This window comes from Hippocampus comes, unplaced genomic scaffold, assembly GCF_001891065.2.
Source record: "Hippocampus comes isolate QL1 unplaced genomic scaffold, H_comes_QL1_v1.1 scaffold39, whole genome shotgun sequence".
NCBI classification, from domain to species: domain Eukaryota; kingdom Metazoa; phylum Chordata; class Actinopteri; order Syngnathiformes; family Syngnathidae; genus Hippocampus; species Hippocampus comes.
The window spans coordinates 1887036-1912582 of NW_017842054.1; the positions used below are offsets into that span (position 1 = coordinate 1887036).

The 25547-nt window shown below is 51.1% G+C and overlaps 1 protein-coding gene and 1 long non-coding RNA gene across 5 annotated transcripts in view; both read left to right on the top strand.

Moving 5' to 3' along the window:
* sptbn1 (spectrin, beta, non-erythrocytic 1) overlaps nucleotides 1-25547 on the top strand; it is a 50099-nt gene that overhangs the window by 19274 nt on the left and 5278 nt on the right. For 3 of the 4 annotated variants that reach the window (XM_019860104.1, XM_019860103.1, XM_019860101.1), the window contains 38 exons: nucleotides 5698-5849; nucleotides 6213-6386; nucleotides 7036-7127; nucleotides 7315-7395; nucleotides 8080-8195; nucleotides 8469-8581; nucleotides 8711-8898; nucleotides 9103-9220; nucleotides 9496-9654; nucleotides 9768-9863; nucleotides 10454-10660; nucleotides 10731-10884; nucleotides 10965-11116; nucleotides 11491-11709; nucleotides 11806-11886; nucleotides 12076-12282; nucleotides 12557-12768; nucleotides 12892-13029; nucleotides 13129-13249; nucleotides 13372-13587; nucleotides 13978-14394; nucleotides 14666-14871; nucleotides 15259-15349; nucleotides 15457-15603; nucleotides 15909-16172; nucleotides 16447-16671; nucleotides 17095-17184; nucleotides 17274-17552; nucleotides 17932-18062; nucleotides 18138-18342; nucleotides 18542-18916; nucleotides 19083-19169; nucleotides 21186-21343; nucleotides 21755-21893; nucleotides 22049-22133; nucleotides 22223-22419; nucleotides 22577-22668; nucleotides 22813-22867. In XM_019860104.1, the coding sequence (XP_019715663.1) occupies nucleotides 5698-5849; nucleotides 6213-6386; nucleotides 7036-7127; nucleotides 7315-7395; nucleotides 8080-8195; nucleotides 8469-8581; nucleotides 8711-8898; nucleotides 9103-9220; nucleotides 9496-9654; nucleotides 9768-9863; nucleotides 10454-10660; nucleotides 10731-10884; nucleotides 10965-11116; nucleotides 11491-11709; nucleotides 11806-11886; nucleotides 12076-12282; nucleotides 12557-12768; nucleotides 12892-13029; nucleotides 13129-13249; nucleotides 13372-13587; nucleotides 13978-14394; nucleotides 14666-14871; nucleotides 15259-15349; nucleotides 15457-15603; nucleotides 15909-16172; nucleotides 16447-16671; nucleotides 17095-17184; nucleotides 17274-17552; nucleotides 17932-18062; nucleotides 18138-18342; nucleotides 18542-18916; nucleotides 19083-19169; nucleotides 21186-21343; nucleotides 21755-21893; nucleotides 22049-22133; nucleotides 22223-22419; nucleotides 22577-22668; nucleotides 22813-22867 (6239 nt within the window). Of the gene's footprint in view, nucleotides 1-5697; nucleotides 5850-6212; nucleotides 6387-7035; nucleotides 7128-7314; nucleotides 7396-8079; nucleotides 8196-8468; nucleotides 8582-8710; nucleotides 8899-9102; nucleotides 9221-9495; nucleotides 9655-9767; nucleotides 9864-10453; nucleotides 10661-10730; nucleotides 10885-10964; nucleotides 11117-11490; nucleotides 11710-11805; nucleotides 11887-12075; nucleotides 12283-12556; nucleotides 12769-12891; nucleotides 13030-13128; nucleotides 13250-13371; nucleotides 13588-13977; nucleotides 14395-14665; nucleotides 14872-15258; nucleotides 15350-15456; nucleotides 15604-15908; nucleotides 16173-16446; nucleotides 16672-17094; nucleotides 17185-17273; nucleotides 17553-17931; nucleotides 18063-18137; nucleotides 18343-18541; nucleotides 18917-19082; nucleotides 19170-21185; nucleotides 21344-21754; nucleotides 21894-22048; nucleotides 22134-22222; nucleotides 22420-22576; nucleotides 22669-22812; nucleotides 22868-23895; nucleotides 24372-25547 lie in introns of those variants that run through there. The other variant, XM_019860105.1, reaches the window with a different exon arrangement.
* Nucleotides 7402-7594, top strand: LOC109510062 (uncharacterized). Its single transcript, XR_002167053.1, has 2 exons — nucleotides 7402-7510; nucleotides 7544-7594. It is a non-coding gene; the product is annotated as an uncharacterized LOC109510062 (long non-coding RNA).

The following is a 25547-nucleotide window of genomic DNA, read 5'->3' on the forward strand; positions in this document are numbered from 1 at the left end:
TTGTGTGTGTGTGTGTGTGTGTGTGTGTGTGTGTGTGTGTGTGTGTGTGTGTGTGTGTGAATACATTTATATATGAAGAAATGTTGCAATTTGAGTTGTAAATGAAGGTCAGTGCTTGAGGCCCGAGCACGCTTCACGATGGGAGTCACATGGATGCACAAAGACGCTCCAAACAAGAGCGACACGCCCCTGTGAAAGCTGGTCCTCACTTCCTCTTATTGTTGCCCCACGGCAGCCCATTAGATCACAGCTCGCTGCTCCGGTCGTCCCCGAGCTGTTAATGGAGGGGAGGGGGCGTGTCTGACGCGATCAGCTGACCTCGCGCTCGTCCTCGTCGCTCTTCCTCCCTCGCGGGCTCCTCATCCATCTTTCATGACCGCCGCCGTCGGTCGGCCTTTCCCTGGAATTTGAGATGAGATGCAAAGAGGGAGGCTGCGAGACCCGCACTGCTCCTCTTGGTCATCCGCACCCCAAAGACGGGCCAAAGAGCTTCAAGTGCAGGGTGTGTCCCTCTGTTTTTAAGGAATCTGAGAGCTGAAGTCCACAAACAAGAACCTGGTGTTGTTTCCCGGGGAGTCCAGATATTGCATTATGGAGTGGGGGGGGGCCAGGTTGACTGCATCGTCAGGCAGCAGGTTGTTTACGGTACTCCTAGAAAATGTTCATCAGAACAAAGGTCCAAACCGAGCCCGGGCAGAAAGTTGATCATTGATCACGTTGACGCGGCCCAACCGGGTGTCCAGCGGACAAGTTTGCTTCACGTCAGGTTGGAAATGTTTGACCCGAGGTAGCTGCTTCGGCATTGCAAATAGTTTGCCTCATTGACGCTTAAGCGAGCTGAAGGATGTGCGCAGTTGCTCTCAGCAGCTGAGTTGTGCACGTTGAGCCCTCCTTTTATCAGACTAAATTGTCGAACACTAAAAATGTTCATTTATTCAAGGAAAATGGATTCAAATCAGAAATCCGGAAAACAAAATCCTTCCGAGATAGCAACCCTTTGATCGTCAAAACGAAATGCCGAGCCCGAGTGTAACCTCTGTATCCTGAAGTTTCTCAATGACGCCATTGAGAAGGACGAGTTTGCCCACATGAGCTTCTGCGAAACGAGGCTGCAACAGCAACAACGGCCAGACATTCTCGCCACTTAACTCCTGACATCGCAACATCCCCAGCAGAAGGCTGCCATTGTCTAGCCGCTAGCTGCCAAGGTGACACCAGGAGGAAGTGATCGAGGACCACGCCGTCTGGCTCAAACCAGTGTGTGTGTGTGTGTGTGTGTGTGTGTGTGTGTGTGTGTGTGTGTGTGTGTGTGTGTGTGTGCTGTACAATGAAAGAGGTCTTTGATGGAAGTCGCCCACTGTGCGCGCTTCTGGCTACTCAGTGGAGGAGGGGCTTACAGCCAATACTTAGACAAACAGCAGAAAGTGAAAGTTCAAAATAGCAAAAGTGTGTGTGTGTGGGTGTCAGGATCTGGAATCGGCATGTTTGTTTCTTTGTTTTTTTTTTGTTTCTTTTGCATTGCGGTGTGAGGATCCCAAATGATGGAAATGAGTAGTTTTGTGTTTCATGGGGCGTCATCGAATTTTGCTGCCATGCTCCACGCATACGCGATGAGGAAAATAAAAATAGTCGGCAATTTAGAGATGTCCGTCTGTCTATTTGTGCTTCGAATTTGGTAACAATCAGAAAACGTCTGAAATGGCTCAATTCACTTCCATACAAAAGCTTCAATGCATCTTTTTTGCCATTGCTTCCTGAGACTTTTTGGTGGTCTCTTCATGTACGATATTGGAAAAGCATGCGATATGGTTGTTGAATATCCCGGTCTTTTCCGGCATGACTTCTTCAGACTTTTTTTTGTGGGTCTCCTGGTGATAAAGATGCCTGCCACTTTCATGTTGCTTCGTGAAATTGACAGCGGGCGTTGAATTTTGCGAACATTTCTGTCGTGGCTCCCACTAGTCCTCCGACTTTGCACTAAAATGGCAAAATGGCCAATTTGCCGGGTCTTTCCAGGCATGTGTTCGACAGGCTATTTTGTTGCCTAAATTGGCTTTCGGAGCTGAATTGTGATTAATACTTTGTTTATTTTCTGATTCACATGCTGTTGTTTTGCACAGGGGGAAATACAGTACATCGCACATATATACCATAAAAGCATTTTTGCATCAGCAGTTTTGACAACTGTTAGCATTGAAAAAAGCCAAGTCAATGACAAGTGGAGTTCCTCAAGTCTCAATACCTGGCCTCAAGAGTTGTTCAGCAGATCAAACAATTAAATGCAGAAAGATGGATTTTTGGTCCCTGAAAATTTTGGAAATGAGCTTTTGATCATAAGAACACCCTCAAAATTATTTGTCATGAGAACAATAAGGAGAGAAAAAAAAGTTAATTTGTCGGAGTGTCCATGTACCACCTGCTGGCTTGCAAACCCGGATGAATAATTGAAGGAGCTGGTAAATGTTCCAAAAGGGATTGGTTTCTGCTGGTGTGATGTCACAGATGTCGGGCTGCTTGAGTGACAACCTGACGCTGTGACTGACTGAGGCCTCCGGTTGCCAATGGCGGCAGGACAAGCAGCAACAACACCTTAGTGGTACAGAAGCTTGTCACTGGCTCCTGCTGCTGCTGCTGCTTCTTTTTCTGGTTGTCCCACCAGACGATGTGAATGACCGACCTCATTGACGCGTATTTGTGCCTCACGACAGCACAATAACACGCACACGCCGCTTCGTTAGCACCACGGCGCTATGTTCCAAAGCTGCTTTGTGTGCTCCGCGCTCCGGAATGTCACACGCACGCACATAAACGCCATTGCTCATATCAATAATGTGAACGTGAAGTTAGCCCCTGTTGAAGTTTACATTTTAAAAAATGATTGACAAAATAAAATGGAATTTAACATTATGAATAGGGATGTTCCAATCATATTTTTTACACCCGAGTCCAAATCACCTGATTCAAAATGCCATAAGTGGGCTAGTGTTAATTTGCACAGATGTTAGCCTCATTCTAAACCTGCTCCTGGGGAAGCAAGACATCCAAACAGCGGCAATGAATCGTGCGGCATCTCAGCGCTGCCCGGTGTGTTGTGAGCAAGGTGCTACTACGCTGACCACTTTAAAATAAATAAAATAAAAAAAAAAAGCCTAACTAGAAAGCACGGCCACCAACCATGAAACGCCACATAGCGACGACTCATTTTCAGCCCTCTGTGGGCGCGGGCTCAAAGTTAGCGCACTCGCATTACGCAACGGCCGCACGTAACGTGACTAACTTCTTCTCCATGTGATGACATCACTGCGGCGAGGGCGAATTTGGTGCGTCCGTTTCATACGAGATCCTCGTTGACGGGAGGGAGGATCGGTCGCCGCGGTAACAACACGCACGTGTCCGTCATTTGTGTGAGCGGGCTGAGATTTGGACTACCCGGCCTCTCGTGGGACATCAGGAATGTTGGAATGCTGCAATTGCAAGAGTGTGTTTTGCCATGACCGCATCATGAGTGTTTTGTGTGTGTGTGTGTGTGTGTGTGTGTGTGTGTGTGTGTGTGTGTGTGTGTGTGTGTGTGTGTGCGCGCACGCACGCGTGGGTGTGTGGGTGTGTTTGGATAGTGTCATGTGACTCAGTGTGAGTTGGAAACATACATACAAGAGCCATGCGAGTGGATCCAGATGTTGGACGCAAACTCACTGGTCTCTCTGTGTCAGTCACCCAAGCGGACGCCAAGGCAAGACCCGGCCGGCCTCTTTGCAACGCTAGCTTCTTTGAAAAGACACACGCAAGCTTTTAGTAATCCAAGACAAATTTTGGAGAGCAAGTAGCACCCTTAAAAATAATTCGCTCTCTGAGTGCTACTTTAAGAGGCCAAATTAAGAAGAAAAAAAAGCATAGCTGGCCCAAGTATTTATGTGATTAATTTCATTAGCTTTTTTTTTTAAATCAGATAATTTTTTTAATTTCTGTGCCTTGATTCAAAAACAGCAGAGAATGCACAAGCATATATAGTCGATTTGGACATGCCAAACTTTGATGAGACTAAGGAACACTCCGTTTACAGGAATCAAGTCAAGATCATAAAAAAGTGTGGCAAAGTCATGAGTGAATGGATCCGAACCTACGGCGAGCATGTTTGTGCTTTAGGGGGACTGGGGTGAGTTGTGAGCTTCATGAAAGAATCTAATTGGTGGAGATCAGATGGGGGCGGGGCTTAGCCTATCGCGAGGTCCACCCCCACAATGCACGCACACCCGTGTGTGTGTGTGTGTGTGTGTGTGTGTGTGTGTGTGTGTGTGTGTGTTCCTGCGGTGGAATGCGTATGCAATCTCATGATGCGCCACAATTGTTGCTTCTGTTTGCCCGATGTGAAGTGACGATTAACGCTCGCCTCGTGAGCCTTTCGCTACACATTAGCTGCCGGCTGTGTGTGTGTGTGTGTGTGTGTGTGTGTGTGTGTGTGTGTGTGTGTGTGTCATGCTAAGCTTCTCAGTCAATGTTGTGCGTGTGTGTGCTGGCGTGTTTGTCTACCGGTCATTTTGTGCGTATGTCATTGTCTGTTTGTGTATATGTGTGTATCTTTACTTTGTACATGTTTGCTTCTTTGTCTGTCTGTCTGTCTGTCTGTCTGTTTGTTTGTTTGTGTATATGGTTGTGTGCGTGTGTGTGAGTGCGCGCGCGCTAAAGTAAAGATATTGCGTTCTGTATTTTCTATCGCCATGGAGATAAACGTCCACGCCCATGTCTGCTTTGTGTGTTTCCTCGGGTTGAGGTCACGTCCTAACTCAGTGCGGGTGTGTTATAGCCCACGACACACTCACACACGCACGTACACAGTACACACACACACACACACACACACACACACACACACACACACACAGCTAATCAATTGAGCGCTGTCTCCTCTTTCTGCAATACACGCGCAGCGATGCTTCCTGTGCATTCAGCAGTCAAGGAAATTCAATCCTTTGACTTTGACTCGTACGTGTGAAAAAGTGAGTGGATCTGATTTGGGGATGATTCGGATGTGCGGCAAATTGGCCTTGTGTTGAACGTCTCAACCACTTTTTCCCAGAAAAGACAGGAATCCTGAATCATGTTGACATGACCTTGTGACTTGTTTGTTGTTTTCCTGCCTCGCTTTTATTCTTGGCCGGAAAAGCAGCACAATGCTTGTCATGGCGTCGCTTGACAACTTCCTGTGCACGCACACGCACGCCTTGATAACACTTGCTCTTTTTAATTTTTTGCAGAGCTATATTTGATACACACACACACACACACACACACACACACACACACACACACACACACGTTTCTCGAACGCACGGAGTCACAGGCGCACACAGACTCCGCCTCCTCTCGCACGCAGCCTCACCTTCACTGACACCCACTCAGGCTGCGGATGACTTCTAAACACCTTCTCGATATCCTGCACTCGCACACCCGCCGTCACAAGCAAAGTCCCTCACACACATAAATGAAGATTATATTCTGCTGTCTTTCATTCATTCAGCAAGGTTCGCGTGCGAGCAGACAGAGTGCATGTGTTTGTGTGTGTGCGTTTCTGGAAGTCTCTCTCAGACAGGAAGCCCCTCCCTCACATGGACACTCACATGCACACCAGGGAAACAATGCACCCCGAGGAAACGCGAGAGGTGAATCGGAAGTGACGCCGCGCTCTGTTTTTGTGGTCAGACGAGCGCGAGGCGGTGCAGAAGAAGACGTTCACCAAATGGGTCAACTCTCACCTCTCCCGGGTTTCCTGCCGCATCACCGACCTCTATGTGGACCTTCGGGACGGACGCATGCTCATCAAGCTGCTCGAGGTCCTCAGCGGCGAGAGACTGGTACCCATGCGCGCGTTGAAGACTTCACGCTGACACACGGATGGAACAAAATAGATTCTTTCAGTATGAAATCAGTGTATTCATCCCGACGGTTGAAATCGCAAGTTTACATCCACAATATAAAGTCACATTCCTGCCCCGCCTCCCCCATTATGTTCATCACCGAAAAGAATGATCGCCCTAAAATGAAGAATGAAAAAAAAAAAACCCTATTATTTTGGGCTGCAGCTAACGATCGAAATTTTTCACTGTAACTATTGGGAGGATTCACACGAGTTCAAGTGTCCGGAAACAATCCGTTCTCGTGACAGCTGTTGAGGTATCACTGAATCGCTTCAAGTTGTCCTGGTTGTCCGTCGTCAGCCCAAGCCCACCAAAGGCCGCATGAGGATCCACTGCCTGGAGAACGTGGACAAGGCCCTGCAGTTCCTCAAGGAGCAGCGCGTCCACCTGGAGAATATGGGCTCGCACGACATTGTGGACGGCAACCACCGCCTCACGCTAGGCCTCATCTGGACCATCATCTTGCGCTTCCAGGTAAGCGCCCGCTTGCCCCCCCCGCATCACATCCAGCAGCCACACGTCAGTTAAAACCCCAAAAATGTCGATTTCAAGAAATGCAAATCAGCAGCACATTTTTCACCCCAGACATGGTTCCCGCAAATCTAGGAGTGAGGTAACGCTTATAAATATTCACCTTTTTTTTTTCAAGGTAAAATGAAGGGACCTCCGTGAGGCAAATCACATGAAATGTTTATCAAGTGCCCCCACGCATTTCCAGAAATTATTTCTTAATCATGGCTGCCATTTTTTTCTTTCCTTGGAACGTATGTCGCCTTCATCTGATTAACGACATTGTTGTCATGTGACGACAGCGATGATGTCATCAACACCGCCGGGGGTGGAGAAGAGTTTAACATTCATAAGGCGGTGGATTAAAAAAAAAAAAAAAACGCCTTTAGTCTTCTAAATCCTGCAGAGGGAGTGACATGAAGTGAAGTGACGATTGACGGCAGCTGCGGGAATTTCAGTGGCAATGGTGCGAGCGTCGATGTGAGGGTAACACGTTTGTGTTGCCGAGCTTCACTTCGTCCCCCAAAAGGAGCTCACGAGTCCTCGTTTGTCGTCTTGGTTTTGGTTGATGATGTCGGCGGGGAGCCTTGACGTGTGTGCGCGTGTGCTTCAGATCCAAGACATCAGCGTGGAGACGGAGGACAACAAAGAGAAGAAGTCGGCCAAAGATGCTCTGCTGCTCTGGTGTCAAATGAAGACGGCCGGGTGAGTGCTGGTGCAATACGACAAATGAGAAACGAGCGACACAAGCGTCAGTCCGAAAACGCTTCACATTTCACATTTCACCACCCCACCCAAAAAAAAAAACGCTGTTCTGCCACTCCATTGATTTCGGAGCTTGGTGACAGCCCAAATGAAAGTTATAAGTGAAATGTTTTGTGTTGTGTTGCAGATATCCAAACGTGAACATCCACAACTTCTCCACCAGCTGGAGGGACGGGATGGCCTTCAATGCCATCATCCACAAACACAGGTAACGATTTTTCCGCGTGCGGTTGCTCGTGACATTCGCGATTACAGGCGTGCGATTTTCACCATTCAACGGTGACGTCCCCGATAAGAAGGAAGTCATCTATCTGAGCCCCTTGGTCAACGTTGTCCCATGCGGAAACACGGCGAAGAGCTCTGTTGAGTGGCAAGAAGTCAAACACGTGAATTGATAGCAAAGCAAACAAAAAAAAAAGCCAAACTCGTCAAGTCAGATGGACACTCCCCGATTGTCCGTTGATAATATGATACGACGTGATGATTGTTCCATACCTTTGACCTGCTGTGTACAAATGTGAGGATCAAAATGCAATACAGCCGGCTGATGTTTATTTGACGTCAAGAGGCTATGAAAAAGATTGGATCCCTCTACCCCATTATTGAGCAAATCGAAGCTTCACTGAAATTGCTTTCCATTCAAATTTTTGATGCTTTCTTTTGTGATGGACGAAAATGTCCTTTGACTACACGAAATGATATTAGCCATCAATAAGTGAGCATGCAAATCGATGCGTAGTGGCGTCAATGGCTCCGCGCGTCCGTTGTACAATACACATGAAAAGGTGGTCGGGGCTCTCGGCGCAAATATACTGAACCTCCGCCACCCAGCGGTCTTCTGCTTGCTGCGTAAGGTGACAAGGAGTGCTTGCTTCTTTCCGTCCCGCCTCAGACCGGACCTGATCGACTTTGACAAGCTGAAGAAGTCCAACGCGCACTACAATCTGCAGAACGCCTTCAACCTGGCCGAGCAGCACCTGGGCCTCACCAAGCTGCTCGACCCCGAAGGTCAGCCACGCCGCGCCGCGCCGCTGACGATGGCAATTTTCAACCTTTCACTCCTAATGATCACGTTTCGTGAATTCGTTGGAAGTGACGATAAGGAGCACTTTAAAAGTGGCCCCCGCGTTTAATCAAATGCGGGTCTTGAATGTCGTGCAAGTGCAGCTTCCATATGCCTGGCAATACTTTGGAGTAAGCATGTGTTCCTGTTAGCCAGCGGTAGATGAGGTCAAGTTGTGGAAACGTTGCTCACTTTGGGGTCTCGTCCTCTCGCGGCAGACATCAGCGTGGACCACCCGGATGAGAAGTCCATCATCACCTACGTGGTCACCTACTACCACTACTTCTCCAAGATGAAGGCCCTCAAGGTGGAGGGCAAGCGCATCGGCAAGGTGAGCGCAGAGCACGCTCATTAATGATGACTTAACAGCGGTGCCCGATTAAAAAAAAAAAAAAAAATCATAATAACTGCGCGGGACTGTAAGCAGGTGCTTGGCGGGCTTATGCGTTTTTGCGCGCAGGTTCTGGACAACGCCATCGAGACGGAAAAGATGGTGGACAAGTACGAGTGTTTGGCCTCGGAGCTCCTGGAGTGGATCGAGCAGACCATCATCATCCTCAACAACAGAAAGTTTGCCAACTCGCTGGTGGGCGTCCAGCAGCAGCTGCAGGCCTTCAACACCTACAGGACGGTGGAGAAGCCCCCAAAGTGCGTTGCGTTCGGAAGAAACCGACTTTTTAGGCCTCCCGGATAACTCCATTAGGGCTGAGTATTTTGCTGTCAAAAGTCTGACAACCAGCCCGTATCGAATGCTAAAGATTGTTCTCTCCACTCTTTTGATTTTCATGCGCTTCAATTGTCTTGAAAACACTTGAAAAATAAATCAGCGTGTGCTTGCTTGTGTGCGCGAAGGTTCACGGAGAAGGGCAACCTGGAGGTTCTGCTGTTCACCATCCAGAGCAAGATGAGGGCCAACAACCAGAAGGTGTACACGCCTCGCGAGGGAAAACTCATCTCGGACATCAACAAGGTAGCCACGCCCACTCCGACGTCATCCCTCCCCATTCAGTGACGGGCCACACATTTGGCACCCGGACCTTCGGTGGGGACTTTTGGCAGAGAGGCATTGCCGTACTCTTGAAACATTACGAAACGCTCTCAGTGCCAAAAAAAAAAAAAGATTGACTCAATGATTACAATTGGGATGGACCAAAAAATGTATGCACGTGCTTTGAACAACTTTCCGCGCTGAACTTGCGGATCAATGCACCAAACTCTGTAGCGTGACAGGCGTGTTTCTGGCAGGCGTGGGAGCGTCTGGAGAAGGCGGAGCACGAGCGCGAGTTGGCGCTGAGGACGGAGCTGATTCGACAGGAGAAACTGGAGCAGTTGGCTCGCCGCTTCGACCGCAAGGCGGCCATGCGGGAGACCTGGCTGAGCGAAAACCAGCGGCTGGTCTCGCAGGTGACGGACGCCACTCTGTGATGGGGGGCGGGCGGCGCTCTGTGATGGGGGCGGGCAACGCTCTGTGATGGGAGCGGGCCGTTTTCAGCGTGTGCCTGTGTCGGCTCCCGCAGGACAACTTCGGCTTCGACCTCCAGGCGGTGGAGGCGGCCACCAAGAAGCACGAGGCCATCGAGACGGACATCGCCGCTTACGAGGAGCGCGTTCAGGTGCCTGCGCCGTGGCTCACGCTACCGCTGAAAATGAAAAATCCACAAAAAATATTTTTTTTCACCCAAATCACAATATTGTCTTATTTTTAATTTTGTCAAACTTTATCCTTGGAAAGCAGTCTTTTTTTTTTAATCATCCAACTTTAGGAATACAACATCGATCCGTTTTTTTTTTTTTTTTTTAATAAATAATTCACCCAATTGCAACTGTTGCTCATCGTCTTGGCAATTGGAGGACCAAGGTTTTGTTTTTTGGGTGCTACTTGGTGTAAAAAGAGAAGCACCGTTGTAGGTCATCTACCCGATCAAAGTCCAAGGCGTTGTTTTGTGGTTGTGGTGGTTTGCGCTGCAGGCGGTGGTGTCGGTGGCCAAGGAACTTTAAGAAACAAAAAGCGATCCGTTTTTTTTTTTTTTTTTTAATAAATAATTCACCCAATTGCAACTGTTGCTCATCGTCTTGGCAATTGGAGGACCAAGGTTTTGTTTTTTGGGTGCTACTTGGTGTAAAAAGAGAAGCACCGTTGTAGGTCATCTACCCGATCAAAGTCCAAGGCGTTGTTTTGTGGTTGTGGTGGTTTGCGCTGCAGGCGGTGGTGTCGGTGGCCAAGGAGCTGGAGGCGGAGAGCTACCACGACATCAAGCGCATCGCGGCCAGGAAGGACAACGTGATCCGCCTGTGGGAGTACCTGCTGGAACTCCTCAAGGCGCGCAGGCTGAGGCTGGAGCAAACGCTGGGCATGCAGAGGGTCTTCCAGGAGATGCTCTACATCATGGACTGGATGGACGAGATGAAGGTGCCTTGATGATCAATTGACTAAATCCGAGCGAGCGGTCGCATTGATGCTTTGGACGTTTGGGGCGCAGATGCTGCTGCTGTCTCAGGATTACGGCAAACACCTCCTGGGTGTGGAGGACCTGCTGCAGAAGCACGCCTTGGTGGAGGCAGACATCGGCATCCAGGCCGACCGGGTCCGCAACGTCAACGCCAACGCGCAGAAGTTTGCCAACGACTCCGACGGTGAGACTGAACCTTTCCTCAGAGTCTTGCGGAAAGGTCAAACGCTAACTCTTCTTCTTCCTCCTCCTCCTCCTTGTCAGGGTACAAACCCTGCGACCCTCAGGTCATCAGGGAACGCGTGGCCCACATGGAATTCTGCTACCAGGAACTCAGCCAGCTGGCGGCCGAGCGGCGAGCACGCCTGGAAGAGTCGCGCCGCCTCTGGAAGTTCTTCTGGGAAATGGCCGAAGAGGTTTGTGTCGTTCTGAGCGAGCCGCCAACCGCGATTTTGCGCGCAGCGTGTGGCCTTCAGACGCTGGTTGTCATGACCAGTTGCAACCAGTTTTTGTTGCTTTTCATGAGTTTCTGAGGGGTCACAACTTGTTAGCATGAGTTGTTTACCACCCGGAAGTCATTTTCATTAGTTGCTGAGCCCCCACAAATTGTTCTTGTTAGTTGCGGTGACTTTTTAATCATCATTTTGAGTTTCCGGCCTCTCACAATCAAGTTATTGAGTGTCTGCAACCAGTTGGTGTGGGTTGCTCATCAATGCGGCTAGTTTTCATGAGTTTCCGGACGCCTGCAACGACTGTTGTTTTCACGTTGTTTGCGATTCACGTCTGGCAGGAGGGCTGGATCCGTGAGAAGGAGCAGATCCTCTCCTCGGAGGACTGCGGCAAGGACCTGACGGGCGCCCTGCGGCTGCTGAGTCAGCACAAGGCCTTTGAGGACGAAATGAGCGGACGCGCCGCCCACCTGCAGCAGACCATCAAGCAGGGAGAGCAGCTGGTGGCCGACAAGCACTTTGGGGCCGACAAGATCCGGGAACGCATCCAGGACATCCAGGTGAAGAAACCAAACGAGCTGACGAATGAAAAGAGATCCGACGGATTGATTCTCAGACTTTTTTGTTTCTTTTTTGTGCGGCGGTGCACTTGGCAGGATCAGTGGGCGGCGTTGGAGCGGCTCTCGGCTGTCCGCAAATCTCGCCTGCAGGAAGCGTGCAACCAGCACCAGTTCCAAGTAAGAGGCTCCAGTCCTTCACGTTATCGTTGAATGTGCTTTCAAAGAAGTGGGTTAGTCCGTTTTGTGGGGCGGTTCCCTCTCATGCAGAGTGGCTTATGTTGCCATGACAACCAAGGTGAAGCTAGGCCTTGACGTCGGGGGACCTACTCTTGGTACGCAAGGCGTGACTGTTGTGTCTCGTCGCAGGCGGACGCGGACGACATGGACACGTGGATGTTGGACGCCCTGCGCATCGTGTCCAGCGTGGACGTGGGCCACGACGAGTTCTCCACGCAGGCGCTGGTGAAGAAGCACAAGGACGTGGCCGAGGAGATCGCCAGCTACAGGCCCGTCATCGACGCCCTGCACGAGCAGTCGCACACGCTGCCGCCCGAGAAGGCCGACTCCCAGGAGGTGAGTTCCTGGCTCAAAGTGAGGCGGAGACGTGATGTCCTTCCAGATCATACTGTGCCACCCACTGGCTTCCAACGTAATAGCATGCGTCAAATATTTTTGCGAGTCATCTCGAGGTCTTGTCGGCCCAACACAAACACACACACGCAGTTTTCTGCTGCGCAAACGGCCTGGAATGACTTTTTGTTCTGCAGCTAGCGGCAGACTTTTGATGGCGAACCGAAAGCGTGACTTGTGACTTGAGGTGACTTGTGGCTCGCGTGCGCGCCGGCAGGTGCAGAGCCGTCTGGCGGGCATCGAGGAGCGCTACAAGGAGGTGGTGGAGCTGGCGCGTCTCCGCAAGCAGGCGCTGCAGGACGCGCTGGCCTTGTACAAGATGCTGAGCGAGGCCAACGCCTGCGAGCTGTGGATCGACGAGAAGGAGCAGTGGCTCAACAGCATGGACATCCCCGACAAGCTGGAGGACCTTGAGGTGGTCCAGCACCGGTGAGCCGCTTTACGGCTTTGGATTGAACTCAGAACAATTGATGAGATGTCGTCTGCCTTTTTTAATCGCGACGAACAAAAGTATCGTTTTTCATGAGCATGCTGGCTGGTTTATTTGCGCAGGTTTGAGAGTTTGGAGCCTGAGATGAATAATCAGGCATCACGGGTCGCCGTCGTCAACCAGGTCGCCAGGCAACTCATCCACAGCGGCCATCCCGGCGAAAAGGAAATCAAGTCCCAGCAGGACAAACTCAACACCAGGTAACATGGCTGACAAAGGCCACGCTCGAGTCCACATGGCAGCCGCGCTGGGGTTTCAAGTGAGTCGAGGTTGAAGAGCCGGAGAATGTTTTTTGTCAGGTGGAGTCAGTTCCGCGACTTGGTGGATCAGAAGAAGGAAAGTCTGAGCTCCGCCTTGGGAGTGCAGAACTACCATCTGGAGTGTAACGAGACCAAGTCCTGGATCAGGGAGAAGACCAAGGTACACCAAACGCCATCAACATGTCATATCTCACCAAGATAATTTGCCCCAAAGAAATTCAAATACGCCCACCTAAAAAAGCTAGAGAAACCTAGAAAGCTAACCTTGGGGCCTCCCCCAAGGTGATCGAGTCCACCCAGGAGCTGGGCAACGACCTGGCCGGCGTCATGGCGCTGCAGAGGAAGCTGACGGGCATGGAGCGAGACCTGGCCGCCATCGAGGACAAGCTCGGCGACTTGGCCAAGGAGGCCGAGCGCTTATCCTCGGAACACCCGGAACAATCCGAGGCCATCAAAGGACGCCTGGACGAGATCACCGGCGTGTGGGAGGAGATGAAGGTGCGTCCTTCGTCCCGCTTCACCTCTTTGCCCCTGCCTGGCCCGGATGACCTTCACATTTCTCTCACCGTTTTCAAGTCCTGCCAGTGGCAGAAGGCCAGTGGCCGCGTCAGCCCGGAGCCCCCGTTCACATGCCGGATATCAAGTCGGGCTCTTTGGCAGGGTGGGGAGATAACAGATGCGAAGGAAGGCGCTCAAGCACTTGTATATGTAGACGGGAAGGCATAAATCGGCTCAGTTCGTAGCCTGTTTTAAGCAATTGTGATCAATATGTTAAGAAACAAATCTCTGAATTCATTTTTCAGGGCCTTATTTTGTTTTGGGGGGGGGGGGCTACAAAATCAATTGGAAAAAGTGTGTGATTTGACGCGGGCGGGCACGTGGTTTCAGGGCACCATGAAGAACCGCGAAGAGTCGCTGGGCGAGGCCAGCAAGCTGCAGCAGTTCCTGCGCGAGCTGGACGACTTCCAGTCGTGGCTGTCGCGCACGCAGACGGCCATCGCGTCCGAGGACATGCCCAACACGCTGGCCGAGGCTGAGAAGCTGCTGGGCCAGCACGAGGCCATCAAGAACGAGATCCGCAACTACGAGGAGGACTACCAGAAGATGCGCGACATGGGCGAGATGGTGACGCGCGGCCAGACGGACGCGCAGTACATGTTCCTGCGCCAGCGGCTGCAGGCGCTCGACACGGGCTGGAACGAGCTGCACAAGATGTGGGAGAACAGGCGCAACCTCCTCTCGCAGTCGCACTCCTACCAGCTCTTCCTCAGAGACACCAAGCAGGCCGAGGCCTTCCTCAGAACCTACAAGGGCAGGGCACCATTTAGTACTCAAACAGCCATTTGTGGGACTTGGGGGACAAGAGCCACAAAACACTTTTGACATCTAAAGTGAAGATAACACTGCATACGTCGTCATCGTTTCAAAAGGTGCATCAATTGTGAATATCATTGTTAGTTACTGCTACAAAAATGACTTTTACGGCAACATATTTACCGTCTAGGAATGAAGCGGCATCTTTTAGTGGCGATTCACTCCCTGCTTCCTCTCATGCCGTTGGCGCGCGTGCGTGTTGCAGGAGTACGTGCTGGCCCACACGGAGATGCCGACCACGCTGGAGGGCGCCGAGGCGGCCATCAAGAAGCAGGAGGACTTCATGACCACCATGGACGCCAACGAGGAGAAGATCAGCGGCGTGGTGGACACGGGACGGCGGCTGGTCGCCGACGGCAACATCAACACCGAGCGCATCCAGGACAAGGTGGACTCCATACACCAAAGGTCCGTTGTTTCCTTTTCAGATGAGTTAGGCATGTCCCGATCACGCTTTCTTTGGTATTAAGTGTGTGTCGATACGGAGTCCCAATCTGATACTTAGGCAATACGGGAAGAAAAAAAAAAAGCGTGCATCAGACTTTTCTAAAATTAAAAAAAATATATATGCATATAACATGCTTATGCATCAATTTGTATGTTCTATGTTCCACCATTCCACCAAATCAGTGCCAATTGGTTTTATTGACACTATCCAAAATAAACTCAACATTTAATGGGTTTTTTTTTGTTTTGTTTTGTTTTTTTGTGTGTTTTTCTTTGTATGCTAATTGAATGTTACTTTTTAATAAATTTCAAAATGCAGTACGCTTGCTGAAAATGTTTCCCCGTCAGGCACAAGAAGAACCGAGCGGCAGCCAGCGAACTCCTCATGAGACTGAAGGACAACCGAGACCTGCAGAAGTTCCTACAGGACTGCCAGGAGGTGAGCAAGTGCATGCGTGCGGACCTTCTCGGTTTGTTTTTTGCGTTTTGTTTTGTTGGGGAGGGGGCGGTGCCGTTTGTTGGCTAATGCTGATGCGTTGCGCTCAGCTGAGCTTGTGGATCAACGAGAAGATGCTGACGGCTCAGGACATGACGTACGACGAGGCGCGCAACCTGCACAGCAAGTGGCTCAAGCACCAGGCCTTCATGGCCGAGCTGCAGTCCAACAAGGAATGGCTGGACAAGATCCAGAAGGTCAGTCCAAAGAAAACCTTCTCGCACCACGACAACTAAGTTCCACATGCCGTCATTTTTTTTCTCTGTAACTGTATTCTGAATACGTAACGCAGGTACATGTAATCCGTTATTCCCCAAGCCTGTTCGTGCAACACTCGAACCAATATTGTGGTGAAATTTGAGTGGCAGCTACCGGGCGGCCACCCAAAAACTGGCAAAAGTGGAGTCGGGCCAGTGGCTGAACGGCTCCACAACAAGGCCCAGCTATTTGTTGTCAGAAGCGAGAACGTTGCGTGACATCGTGTCGCGTTGTGCCGCGGCAGGACGGCGAGGCGCTGATGGCGGAGAAGCCCGAGACGGAGGCCATGGTGCGCGAGAAGCTGGCGTCGCTGAAGAAGATGTGGGAGGAGCTGGAGTCCAGCACGCAGACCAAAGCCAAGTGTCTGTTTGACGCCAACAAGGCCGAGCTGTTTACGCAGAGCTGCGCCGACCTGGACAAGTGGCTGGCCGGCCTGGACGCGCAGCTGCAGTCGGACGACTACGGCAAAGACCTCACCTCCGTCAACATCATGCTCAAGAAGCAACAGGTGGCGCCCCGACATCTCGCAAATATTTTCCCCGGCTCCGATTCAGGCCGGGACGCGTCCGACGCAAACGTCACGTTCACGCGATTTCTCCGAGCCTCCTCGCGGATCGCCATCCCCGACCCGCTTTCTCGCCGACTCTTACGGCGTCGCCGTGATTGCCGCGGAACGCGACCGTGTACCGTTTACCGATTTCAGCATGTCGACAATTTTGGAGCAAATGGTGCGCGTGCGCCCGCCACGGCGCTGACGATGGACTGACTTGTGGTGCCGGCAGATGCTGGAGAGCCAAGTGGAGGTGAGGCAGAAGGAGGTGGACGAGCTGCAGAGTCAGTCGCAGGCGCTGAGTCAGGAGGGCAAAGGCTCGGATGAGGTGGACGGCCAGCGCAGGAGCGTGGAGAGCAAGTTTGGCGCTCTGCGGGCGCCGCTCCAAAGTCGCCGCGACAACCTGATGGCCTCCCGCGAGATCCACCAGTTCAACCGAGACGTCGAGGACGAGATTGTACGCCCGCCTGCAACTTGCTTTTCTTTTAGCCCTCCTCCTCCTCCTCACTTCTCCTTCACTTCCTTTTCTCTCTTTCGCTTCTTAACCTACTTCGGGTTCTTTCTTCAATGTCGTTCTTCTTCCTCATCTCCTTGTCCTCCTTCTCACCACTTTTGCTCTTTTCCTTTTCCTCCTCTGCTTCTCCTTGCCCGCCTGCTGCTTCTTTGCCCCTGTTTTGTCACCCTCACCTTCTTTTCCACGCCTCTTTCTCATCTTCTTCTCATCGTCATCTTCTTCCCTCTGTACTTCTGTTCTGATTCTTGTCTCCATCTTTCCTGCTTCTTCTCCTCCTCTTTGTCCACCTCCTTTTGTTTCTTCCTCCTTTCCTTGCCCTCCTCCTCTCCCTCTTCACCTTCTCGTTGTGCTCCGCGTGTTTTGTAGCTGTGGGTGGAGGAGAGGATGCCCTTGGCCACGTCCACGGACCACGGCCACAACCTCCAAACAGTGCAGCTCCTTATCAAAAAGAACCAGGTAGGAATCTCATCTCGTCGTCTCGTCTTCCCTCGAGCGAAAGGAACGAGAGTGTCCTTTGTCCCCTTCCCCGCCTCCCTCCCCTCTAGACGCTCCAGAAGGAGATCCAGGGCCACCAGCCGCGCTATGACGACATCTTTGAGCGCAGCCAGCACATCCTGCGGCAGGAGCGTCCCACGGGCGAGCTGATCCGCCAGCGTCTGGCGGAGCTGCGCTCGCTGTGGGAGCAGATCCGCAAGGAGACGGAGAAGCGCCACGCCCGCCTGAGCGAGGCGCACGAGGCGCAGCAGTACTACTTTGACGCCGCCGAGGCCGAAGCCTGGATGAGCGAGCAGGAACTCTACATGATGTCCGAGGAGAAGGCCAAGGTGGGCTCCCGATGCCGGCGCCTCTGCCGCTTAGCCTCTCGCTAATGTTAGCGTGCCGCCTCTTAACACACGTGCGTGAAACAAAACAAAAAAAAGTTCCACCAAAAAAGGATATTGAACAGAGCGGCGTCGTTTGGAACAAAAATCTGCATATCCCAAAATAGTCCAGATAAGTGAACGTGAATGGCAAACTGCGCACCAAAAAACGTGTTCTCGACTAATTTGAATGTGAAAGGCAGCAAGAGCAATCGTGGTGTTTGTTGACAAGAACCATCAACAGTCTCTCCACAAATGAATGTTAGCGGCCCAGCGAGTTTTTTTTCGCGATTCAGATGTTAATGACAAAGCCGGAATGAGTTTGGCGGGGGCGTGCTTTCAGGACGAGCAGAGTTCGGTGGCCATGTTGAAGAAGCATCAGATCCTGGAGCAGGCGGTGGAGGATTACGCAGACACCGTCCACCAGCTGTCCGCCACGAGCCGAGGCCTGGTGGCCGCCGAACACCCCGACAGGTAGGCCGCGCCCCGCATGGGGACGAGCACGGCGATTGGCGTGAGCTGACGTTCGTGGCCGCGCCGCTCCCGCAGCGAGCGCATCGGCATGCGTCAGTCGCAGGTGGACAAGCTGTACGCCGGACTGAAGGATCTGTCGGAGGAGCGGCGGGGCAAGCTGGACGAGCGCTTCCGCCTCTTCCAGCTCAACCGGGAAGTGGACGACTTGGAGCAGTGGATCGCCGAGAGGGAAGTGGTGGCCGGCTCGCACGAGCTCGGGCAGGACTACGAGCACGTCACTGTGAGTCGCAGACATTGCAGAAAGGTTCACGCTGCGGAAAAGTGGCTTCTGGGGAATTTTTAGCTCACAAAGAAAAAAATTAATTCTTAATGAGCCCATTTTTGGCATTTGAAAATATCTCTTCGCTCTTCCTCCATGAGATTTGGGAGTGGGCACTCGCAAGCGCACGCACTGGGAGTGGTTTTGTGGCTGTCCCCAGATGCTGCAGGAGCGCTTCCGAGAGTTCGCCCGCGACACGGGCAACATCGGGCAGGAGCGCGTGGACGGCGTCAACCGTCTGGCGGACGAGCTGATCAACGCGGGCCACGGGGACGCGGCCACAGTGGCCGAGTGGAAGGACGGCCTGAACGAGGCCTGGGCCGACCTGCTGGAGCTGATCGACACGCGCACGCAGATCCTGGCCGCCTCCTTCGAGCTGCACAAGTTCTACCACGACGCCAAGGAGATCCTGGCGCGAGTGCTGGACAAACACAAGAAGTTGCCCGAGGAGCTGGGCCGCGACCAGAACACGGTGGAGACGCTGCAGAGGATGCACACCGCCTTCGAGCACGACATCCAAGCGCTCGGCACGCAGGTGGCACGATCGCTCGCCGTCGCCCCGCAAATGCTGCTAAGGCACAAATATTCCTTAAATATGCGATGCAAATATCTGAAAACTATGACACAGAAAGAGACAAAAGAAATCAGAATTCCATTTTTTTTTTCCCCACCTAATTTCGTTGCCCGCCGCCCCCTTCCAGGTGCGTCAGCTTCAAGAGGATGCCGTCCGTCTGCAGTCGGCGTACGCGGGCGACAAAGCGGACGACATCCAAAAGCGGGAAGGAGAGGTTAGCCGAAACGCACGCCGCATGCACCCATAGGCAGACGCAGCTCACTCGCTCAATTAGACGGTGGAGAAAACGTCACTCAGTTGACTCGCTCAGATTCAAAAAGGTGACGTCATCATAGGAAATGATGAGGATGATGATGATGATGATGAAGAAGGTGTTTGTTGGCCGTATTCAGTTTGTTTTCTCGCCCTTCCTTTCCGTCCTGTCCCTGCAGAAGCGAAAGGGAGAGGTGAGACTCGAGCAGCTTCTTTCGCTTTGCATCAGTGTGGCTGCGCCGCCTCATCTTCCGCATCAAATAGAAACGCTTTCTCTTTATACTTGGACTAAAATGATGCATTTTAGTCACAGTTGCGCTTCCGCTTGGTCGTGCTGGTCTGTTTGTTTTTTTTTTTTTTTTAATAGGAGAGAGTTCCCCCTTGGCGCCACCTGCAGGTAGAAGCAAACACTTGCAAATGGGCCGATGGATTTGTAACCTTAAATGCTTTCTTGCGCCACGCACACATTTGTCTGCAATCGAGTGCGCATCTATAAAATCGAAATGCTGCCACGCCAGGGGGAACATTGGACTGCGTATCGGTTCGTTTTATCCTGTCAGCATTTTGGTTCTGACAATCTTGACATGAACGCGAATTGATTGTCAACTTTAAAGGTAGTACATAACAATGCGCTTTATAAAAATGTCTTTTTCTGTCATTGCCCGGGGACGGAAATGCCGGCGGTTTTGTGGAACGCCCCCCCCCACAAGCGCTACCACAGAATGCGGGCATCCTCTGGGCAACGTGCATTTCATTTGTTGACCGCTCAACAATCCATTTTCATAGTCAGTTGCGTGGGCGAAAATGAAGCGTCGGCAGCTTGAACTTCTCTCATCACGCTGTTGATTTCTCACCACGTGCCACCGGTGCTTGCTTGTCACCAGATCACTGACAGTCGTTCAACTTCCATTTGAAATGAAGCCGTTTGGACGTGTGGCAGTCGCTAACATGTCTCGGCTCGCTCGAGTCTTTGCCGATTCTCGATAGCAGGCAAGGCAGACGCATTCTGGCGCGTCTTCCGGCTTGCCTCTCCCTTCAAGCCATCCATGAAGCCAAACCCGCCGCTGTGCCGCTGCCCGCAGGAGAACCGTGCGCAGCGAGGGAGACTTGGGCGCCTGTCATACTCGCTAAAAGCGTAGCGTGGTGAAATCCGAAACCGAGCTACTCTTGTTCTACTTGGCAAAACATTTGCACATTTGGATTATTTTGTAGTCTTGCGACCTTGAAAATAATGAAAGCCATCTTCCGTAAGGCGCTTTGGGACCGCTGCAGCTGTTGTGAAAGCGCTACAGGATTCGAGATGTCTCGTATTGTCAACATTTGCGACCGTTGGCCAAGGCAGTGAATGTTGCGCTTTCGTTAGTTTTCGTTGGCCGGACGTTTGCTTGTAATGTCCTTGTCGTCCATTCCCCAGCGACAAGTAAGCCACTTAAACTTTGGGCGAGCGATCTTGCCATATTGTCTTCCATAAACGCACTGCGCCACAGGACGTCGTGTTGTGGTCGCATGCGTTTCGTTTGAACAACTCATTCCATTCACATTACAAGTTGCATTTGTTTTTGTAATGTGAACAGCCCCCTCCCCCCTTCAAAAACAAAAAAAAAAGCGCTGCCATTTTCCCAAAACGTGGGCATCCTATCCTCCAGTGTGACTGTTGGTAGAAATGTGGCAGAAAACTGGTCTTCATCATCATATTCCAAACATTAAACGGCAACATGGCGACGTGGACTTGATTCGGTTTCACATTGACTAGAAACAAACAAAAGAAATCAATCCGTCAATTGGGATCATCATCATTCTCGATCAGACTTCCTTTTATGGTCGTAGCCGACATGATGATGTACACTTCTTTGACTTTGACCGACAGCGGTTAACCGGATGTGACGCCGCCGTCGGGCGGCCCGACGAGCGCGTGCAGCTGAGCCGTTGCCGCTTCTCAACGTACCCGTGACGTCGTGTGTGTTTGTGCGCTCTTCAGGTTCTGGAGGCGTGGAAGAGCCTTCTGGAGGCGGCCGAGGGCCGACGAGGGAAGCTGGCCGACACGGGAGACAAGTTCCGCTTCTTCAGTCTGGTGCGAGACCTCATGCTGTGGATGGACGACGTCATCCGACTCATCGACGCGCAGGAGAATCCCCGGTACACCTGCAGCACACTCGCTTGAGTACAGGTCAAATTCTCTTACGTCAAAAATATTCTCGTGAAACTAGAAGAGCTCATCTCCGCTTGCTGGCACCCACGTCACTCACCGACTCTGGGTCTGCCTTTTAAAGCCGCACACGATCAAAGTCACAGGTAACATGATGTGGAACAATCCGACCTCAAGTGGACAAAAATTGTACCTGCAGTCACATTTTATGGAGAATATTTATGCGATTCCTTGCTGGAATAATCGGATGGAAAAATATCGGAGAGCTTGCAGCTCACTTAAAGTGCAAGGGTAACAGATGTATTTACAGTAAGTGAGAGTATTTGAGGTCTCGGGTTACATCCCAGCACGAGTGGTTGGCGTTGCCGTAGTAACACGTGCGGTGGCGTGTCGTCGTCTAGCGACGTGTCGTCAGTGGAGCTGCTGATGAACAACCACCAGGGCATCAAGGCCGAGATCGACGCGCGCAACGACAGCTTCACCGCCTGCATCGAGCTGGGAAAGTCTCTCCTGGCCAGGAAGCACTACGCCTCCGACGAGGTGCGTCCGCCGCCTTCTTCCATTTGTAAAAACTCCCCAATCTGGTGTGAGTTACGACCGCTCTCCAAATGCAGAATTTGTGCTCGCAGTTTAGGCAGCAAATGTAGCTGGGAACCAACTTGTGCGTTACAACGTGTGCATGCGCATGTCCTCAGATCAAAGAAAAGTTGCTGCAGTTGACGGACAAGCGGAAAGAGATGATTGACAAGTGGGAAGACCGGTGGGAGTGGCTCCGACTGGGTGAGTGAGGCCTGGTGCCCAATCGCGGTGAGGCGGCGGCGGCCGCCCATCTGTTGCTGACGCCAGTTGGTTTTGCCTCACGCGTGCAGTGCTGGAGGTGCACCAGTTCTCGCGGGACGCGGGCGTGGCCGAGGCCTGGCTCCTGGGCCAGGAGTCGTACTTGTCCAGCCGCGAGATGGGACAAAGCGTGGACGACGTGGAGAAACTCATCAAGAGGCACGAGGCCTTCGAGAAGTCGGCCGCCACCTGGGAGGAGCGCTTTGCCGCCCTGGAAAGATTGACCACGGTGAGGCGCATTTTGAAGCTCACGTCCAATTATTGATTCCAAGATGGGCTTGAAAGCGACTCGCCTGTCGCCTTGGAAACCATTTGCCTCAAAAGTCACCGACGCTCTGCAGACCAAAAGTGCGCGCGCCCTCATGTGTGTGCCCTCGTGCTCTCAGATGGAGTTGCTGGAAGTGAGAAGAAGGCAAGAGGAGGAAGAGAGGAAGAACCAGCCGGCAGCCGCGGAAGCGACGGCCGCCGCGCAACCAAGGTGAGCGCAACGCACCTGTCGATCGCGGTTCCTCCGCTGAAACGGATGTTCCAGGTCGCAAAGTGGCAACCGAAAACGCCGAGATTTTGTCGGGTCAACGTCATGTTGTTGACGTGTATGCGTGTGTTGTTTTTGTGTGTTCAGGGAAGGCGAGGTGGCGAATCAGAACGGGCCGAGCAGCGAGCCGGACTCCGCCAGGGTTAGTTACCGCTCGCCCGCCTACCAGCAATACTCCAACACTCGCAAGCTGCACACGCGCAGACACGCACCCTGGCAATAAGACAGGCAGGCGGAGAAACGCATTACGGTGGGAAATCCTCATTTAACGTCAACCCGTTGAGACGTGCGGTCAAAGAGACGATAGGCAGCGCCCATCCAAAAATGATCCAAGAAGCCAAAAGAAAGAGACGGAAGGAAAGTCTGCTGAGAAGAGGGATGACAAGAGCGATGACATCAAATGAAATAATTAATTATTTTTTAGCAATCTTGTTGAGAAGCAAAGCTATATTGACTTTTTTTTTTTTTTTTAAAGAAAGCTAAGATCTGCATTTTGAGAGCATTCATTGTGCGGACCTCGAAAGTCAGGACTCGATATATATAACATTTGCGAAATTATAAATATACTTTTAAGAGCCCAGGCCACACCTCCTCGCCAACATCCGCCGTAGCATATGCGCTCAGTCGTTTCCGGCGAAGCGAGAGTGCAGACGCTTGCTCGTGCCCTGCGGCATGTTTGGGTGCACTCGTAACCAGCCGAAGCGCCTTCGCTCGCTGGGCGCCGCGGCCTCAGCGGCCCCGAGCTCGCCGCGAGCTCCAATTGCCAGCGGGAGGCGACGTGAGCCTAGCGAAGCTTTTTGGGACCATCTCAGCAGTTTTTCTTCCTCCGCTTTCTTTTGGCGGCCGTCTCCGCGGCGAGGTGCAAAATGTGAGTTATTTGAAAAGACAGCCGACAATATGAAGATGGATTTCATACACTCCCTGAAAGGCGCTTCCTCGGAATCCCTTCCGAGGATTCTTCATTTGAGTGATGGCAACAAAATGAAAAGTGATGCTGGAGTCAGAAAAGGGTTGTTGTTTTTTTCTCATTATTTTCTTTGGGGTTGGCGGGGGGGGGCACTTGTGTATGCGCATGCCCACAACACACCGATTCGCATCCATTCCCCTCCTTCATTTGTTTTGCTTTTTCTTTTTCTTCTTCTTCTTTGCCCCCACCCCTCCCCTCCCCAGGCCGACCCCCCCGTCCCCCTGTCCACTCAACTCTTAATGTCCTTTCTTCTTCTCTACATTCTCCTGTACAAACTCGTCACCACGTGACCACAGCAGACATTTTAAAGGGCACACCCCGCCCGCCGCAGCTAATTCGTATCCGCCGTCGTTGGCCGCAAATAAAAAACTAAATCTGCCACTTTGAAGCGTCAATAAAAGTCCAAAGGAACCATATGCATCGTCGCTATTTTACACTTGAGAAATCATCGTCCTCTTCACCATAATCTTGTCTGTGTGTTTGTGTTTTTTTATGACATTCCGGCTAATCCCCCCCTGCTGGTCATTGTTGTTGTCGTATCATCCACATCATCGTCATCATCATTTGAAAATGTTTCATTGTGTCATTGTCTTTCTTTTTCTTTTCCTGTTGCATGTGGACACGTCACCTCCACTAACCAACGCAATAAAACGTGTCAACTGTCACAATCCAAACGCCACCCTGCACTTGATGTTGCTTTCTGTGTCACATGCGTGTCTTCGTGAGTGTGTGCGCCAGTCATTAGCATTTAGCTTAGCACTCTGGAGAAAGAAAACAATTTTAATCTTGTGTGTGTGTGTGTGTGTGTGTGTGTGTGTGTGTGTGTTTGTGTATACGTCGTAAAGTGTTTTTTATTCTGTTGCACTTTGAAATTTGCAGGAGCAAAAAATGGATGTGTGTTGTATGTTTTTCATATTTTGAAGCGGACGTATATAGTTGATCATTTTGATGCCTCGCCATAATAAACAACAGACAGACAAATTGATCCATTTGTCAAACGCTAACAAGATGTGTAAAAAGCAACTTTCAAGTAGATTGATTCTGTTTTTTTTTTTTCTCACCACATTTGAAAACAGTTCTTGTGTGTCTTGTTTGCAGGTGTTGTGCTTATTGAACATAAACTTTGCGAAGTTATTTCTAAAATGGAGACCCATTAAAGGAAGGAAGGTTGACAAGTACATTTCGACGGAGCCCCGGACATGACAATTGACAAAAAAAAAAAAAAAAAAAAAAACTTGTGCGCACGAATTATTATTCGTGCACATGAAGTAGTGCTGATCCCTGATTGGACAAGAGCGTAAACAAATTGAGCGCACCTTCACCGACTCGCTTCTCACTGACCTAATCGGTGCCTTCAATTACCCGCAAATTCTTACATCTTACGTTTTTATTTTATTTTACCATGAAGTAGTGATATTATGACACACACAAAAAAAAAAAAAGTTTCATTGGACAACTGTCGAGGAGAGTGACGGGGAAGGTCGTTTGTCGCTTGTCTCGTCAACATCTCATTTTGCTCAGTCTCATGTGAACGTCTTTGCTTTTTTTGTTTCCATTTCATCATCATCATGAATTCTTCTCAGCTCAACTCGTGTATTTCGACAGCACTTGAAAACAACCACCGCAGTTTACCAAGTGCTGCACGTGGAGCAAAAATTAAATCGTACAACAACTAGAAATGAAAAATGGAGACAGTAGAAAGCATAAAAAGAGGAGGACTAAAAATCAAGTTTCATGCTGAGTCAAAAGCCAAGGAAAAAAAAAATACGTTTAAAGATAGGCAGCGAGGGGACTTTCCTTCTTGGCTCACTGGCGGGGGTGAAGAAAAGACTCAAGTCCTGGAGTTCTTAATTGT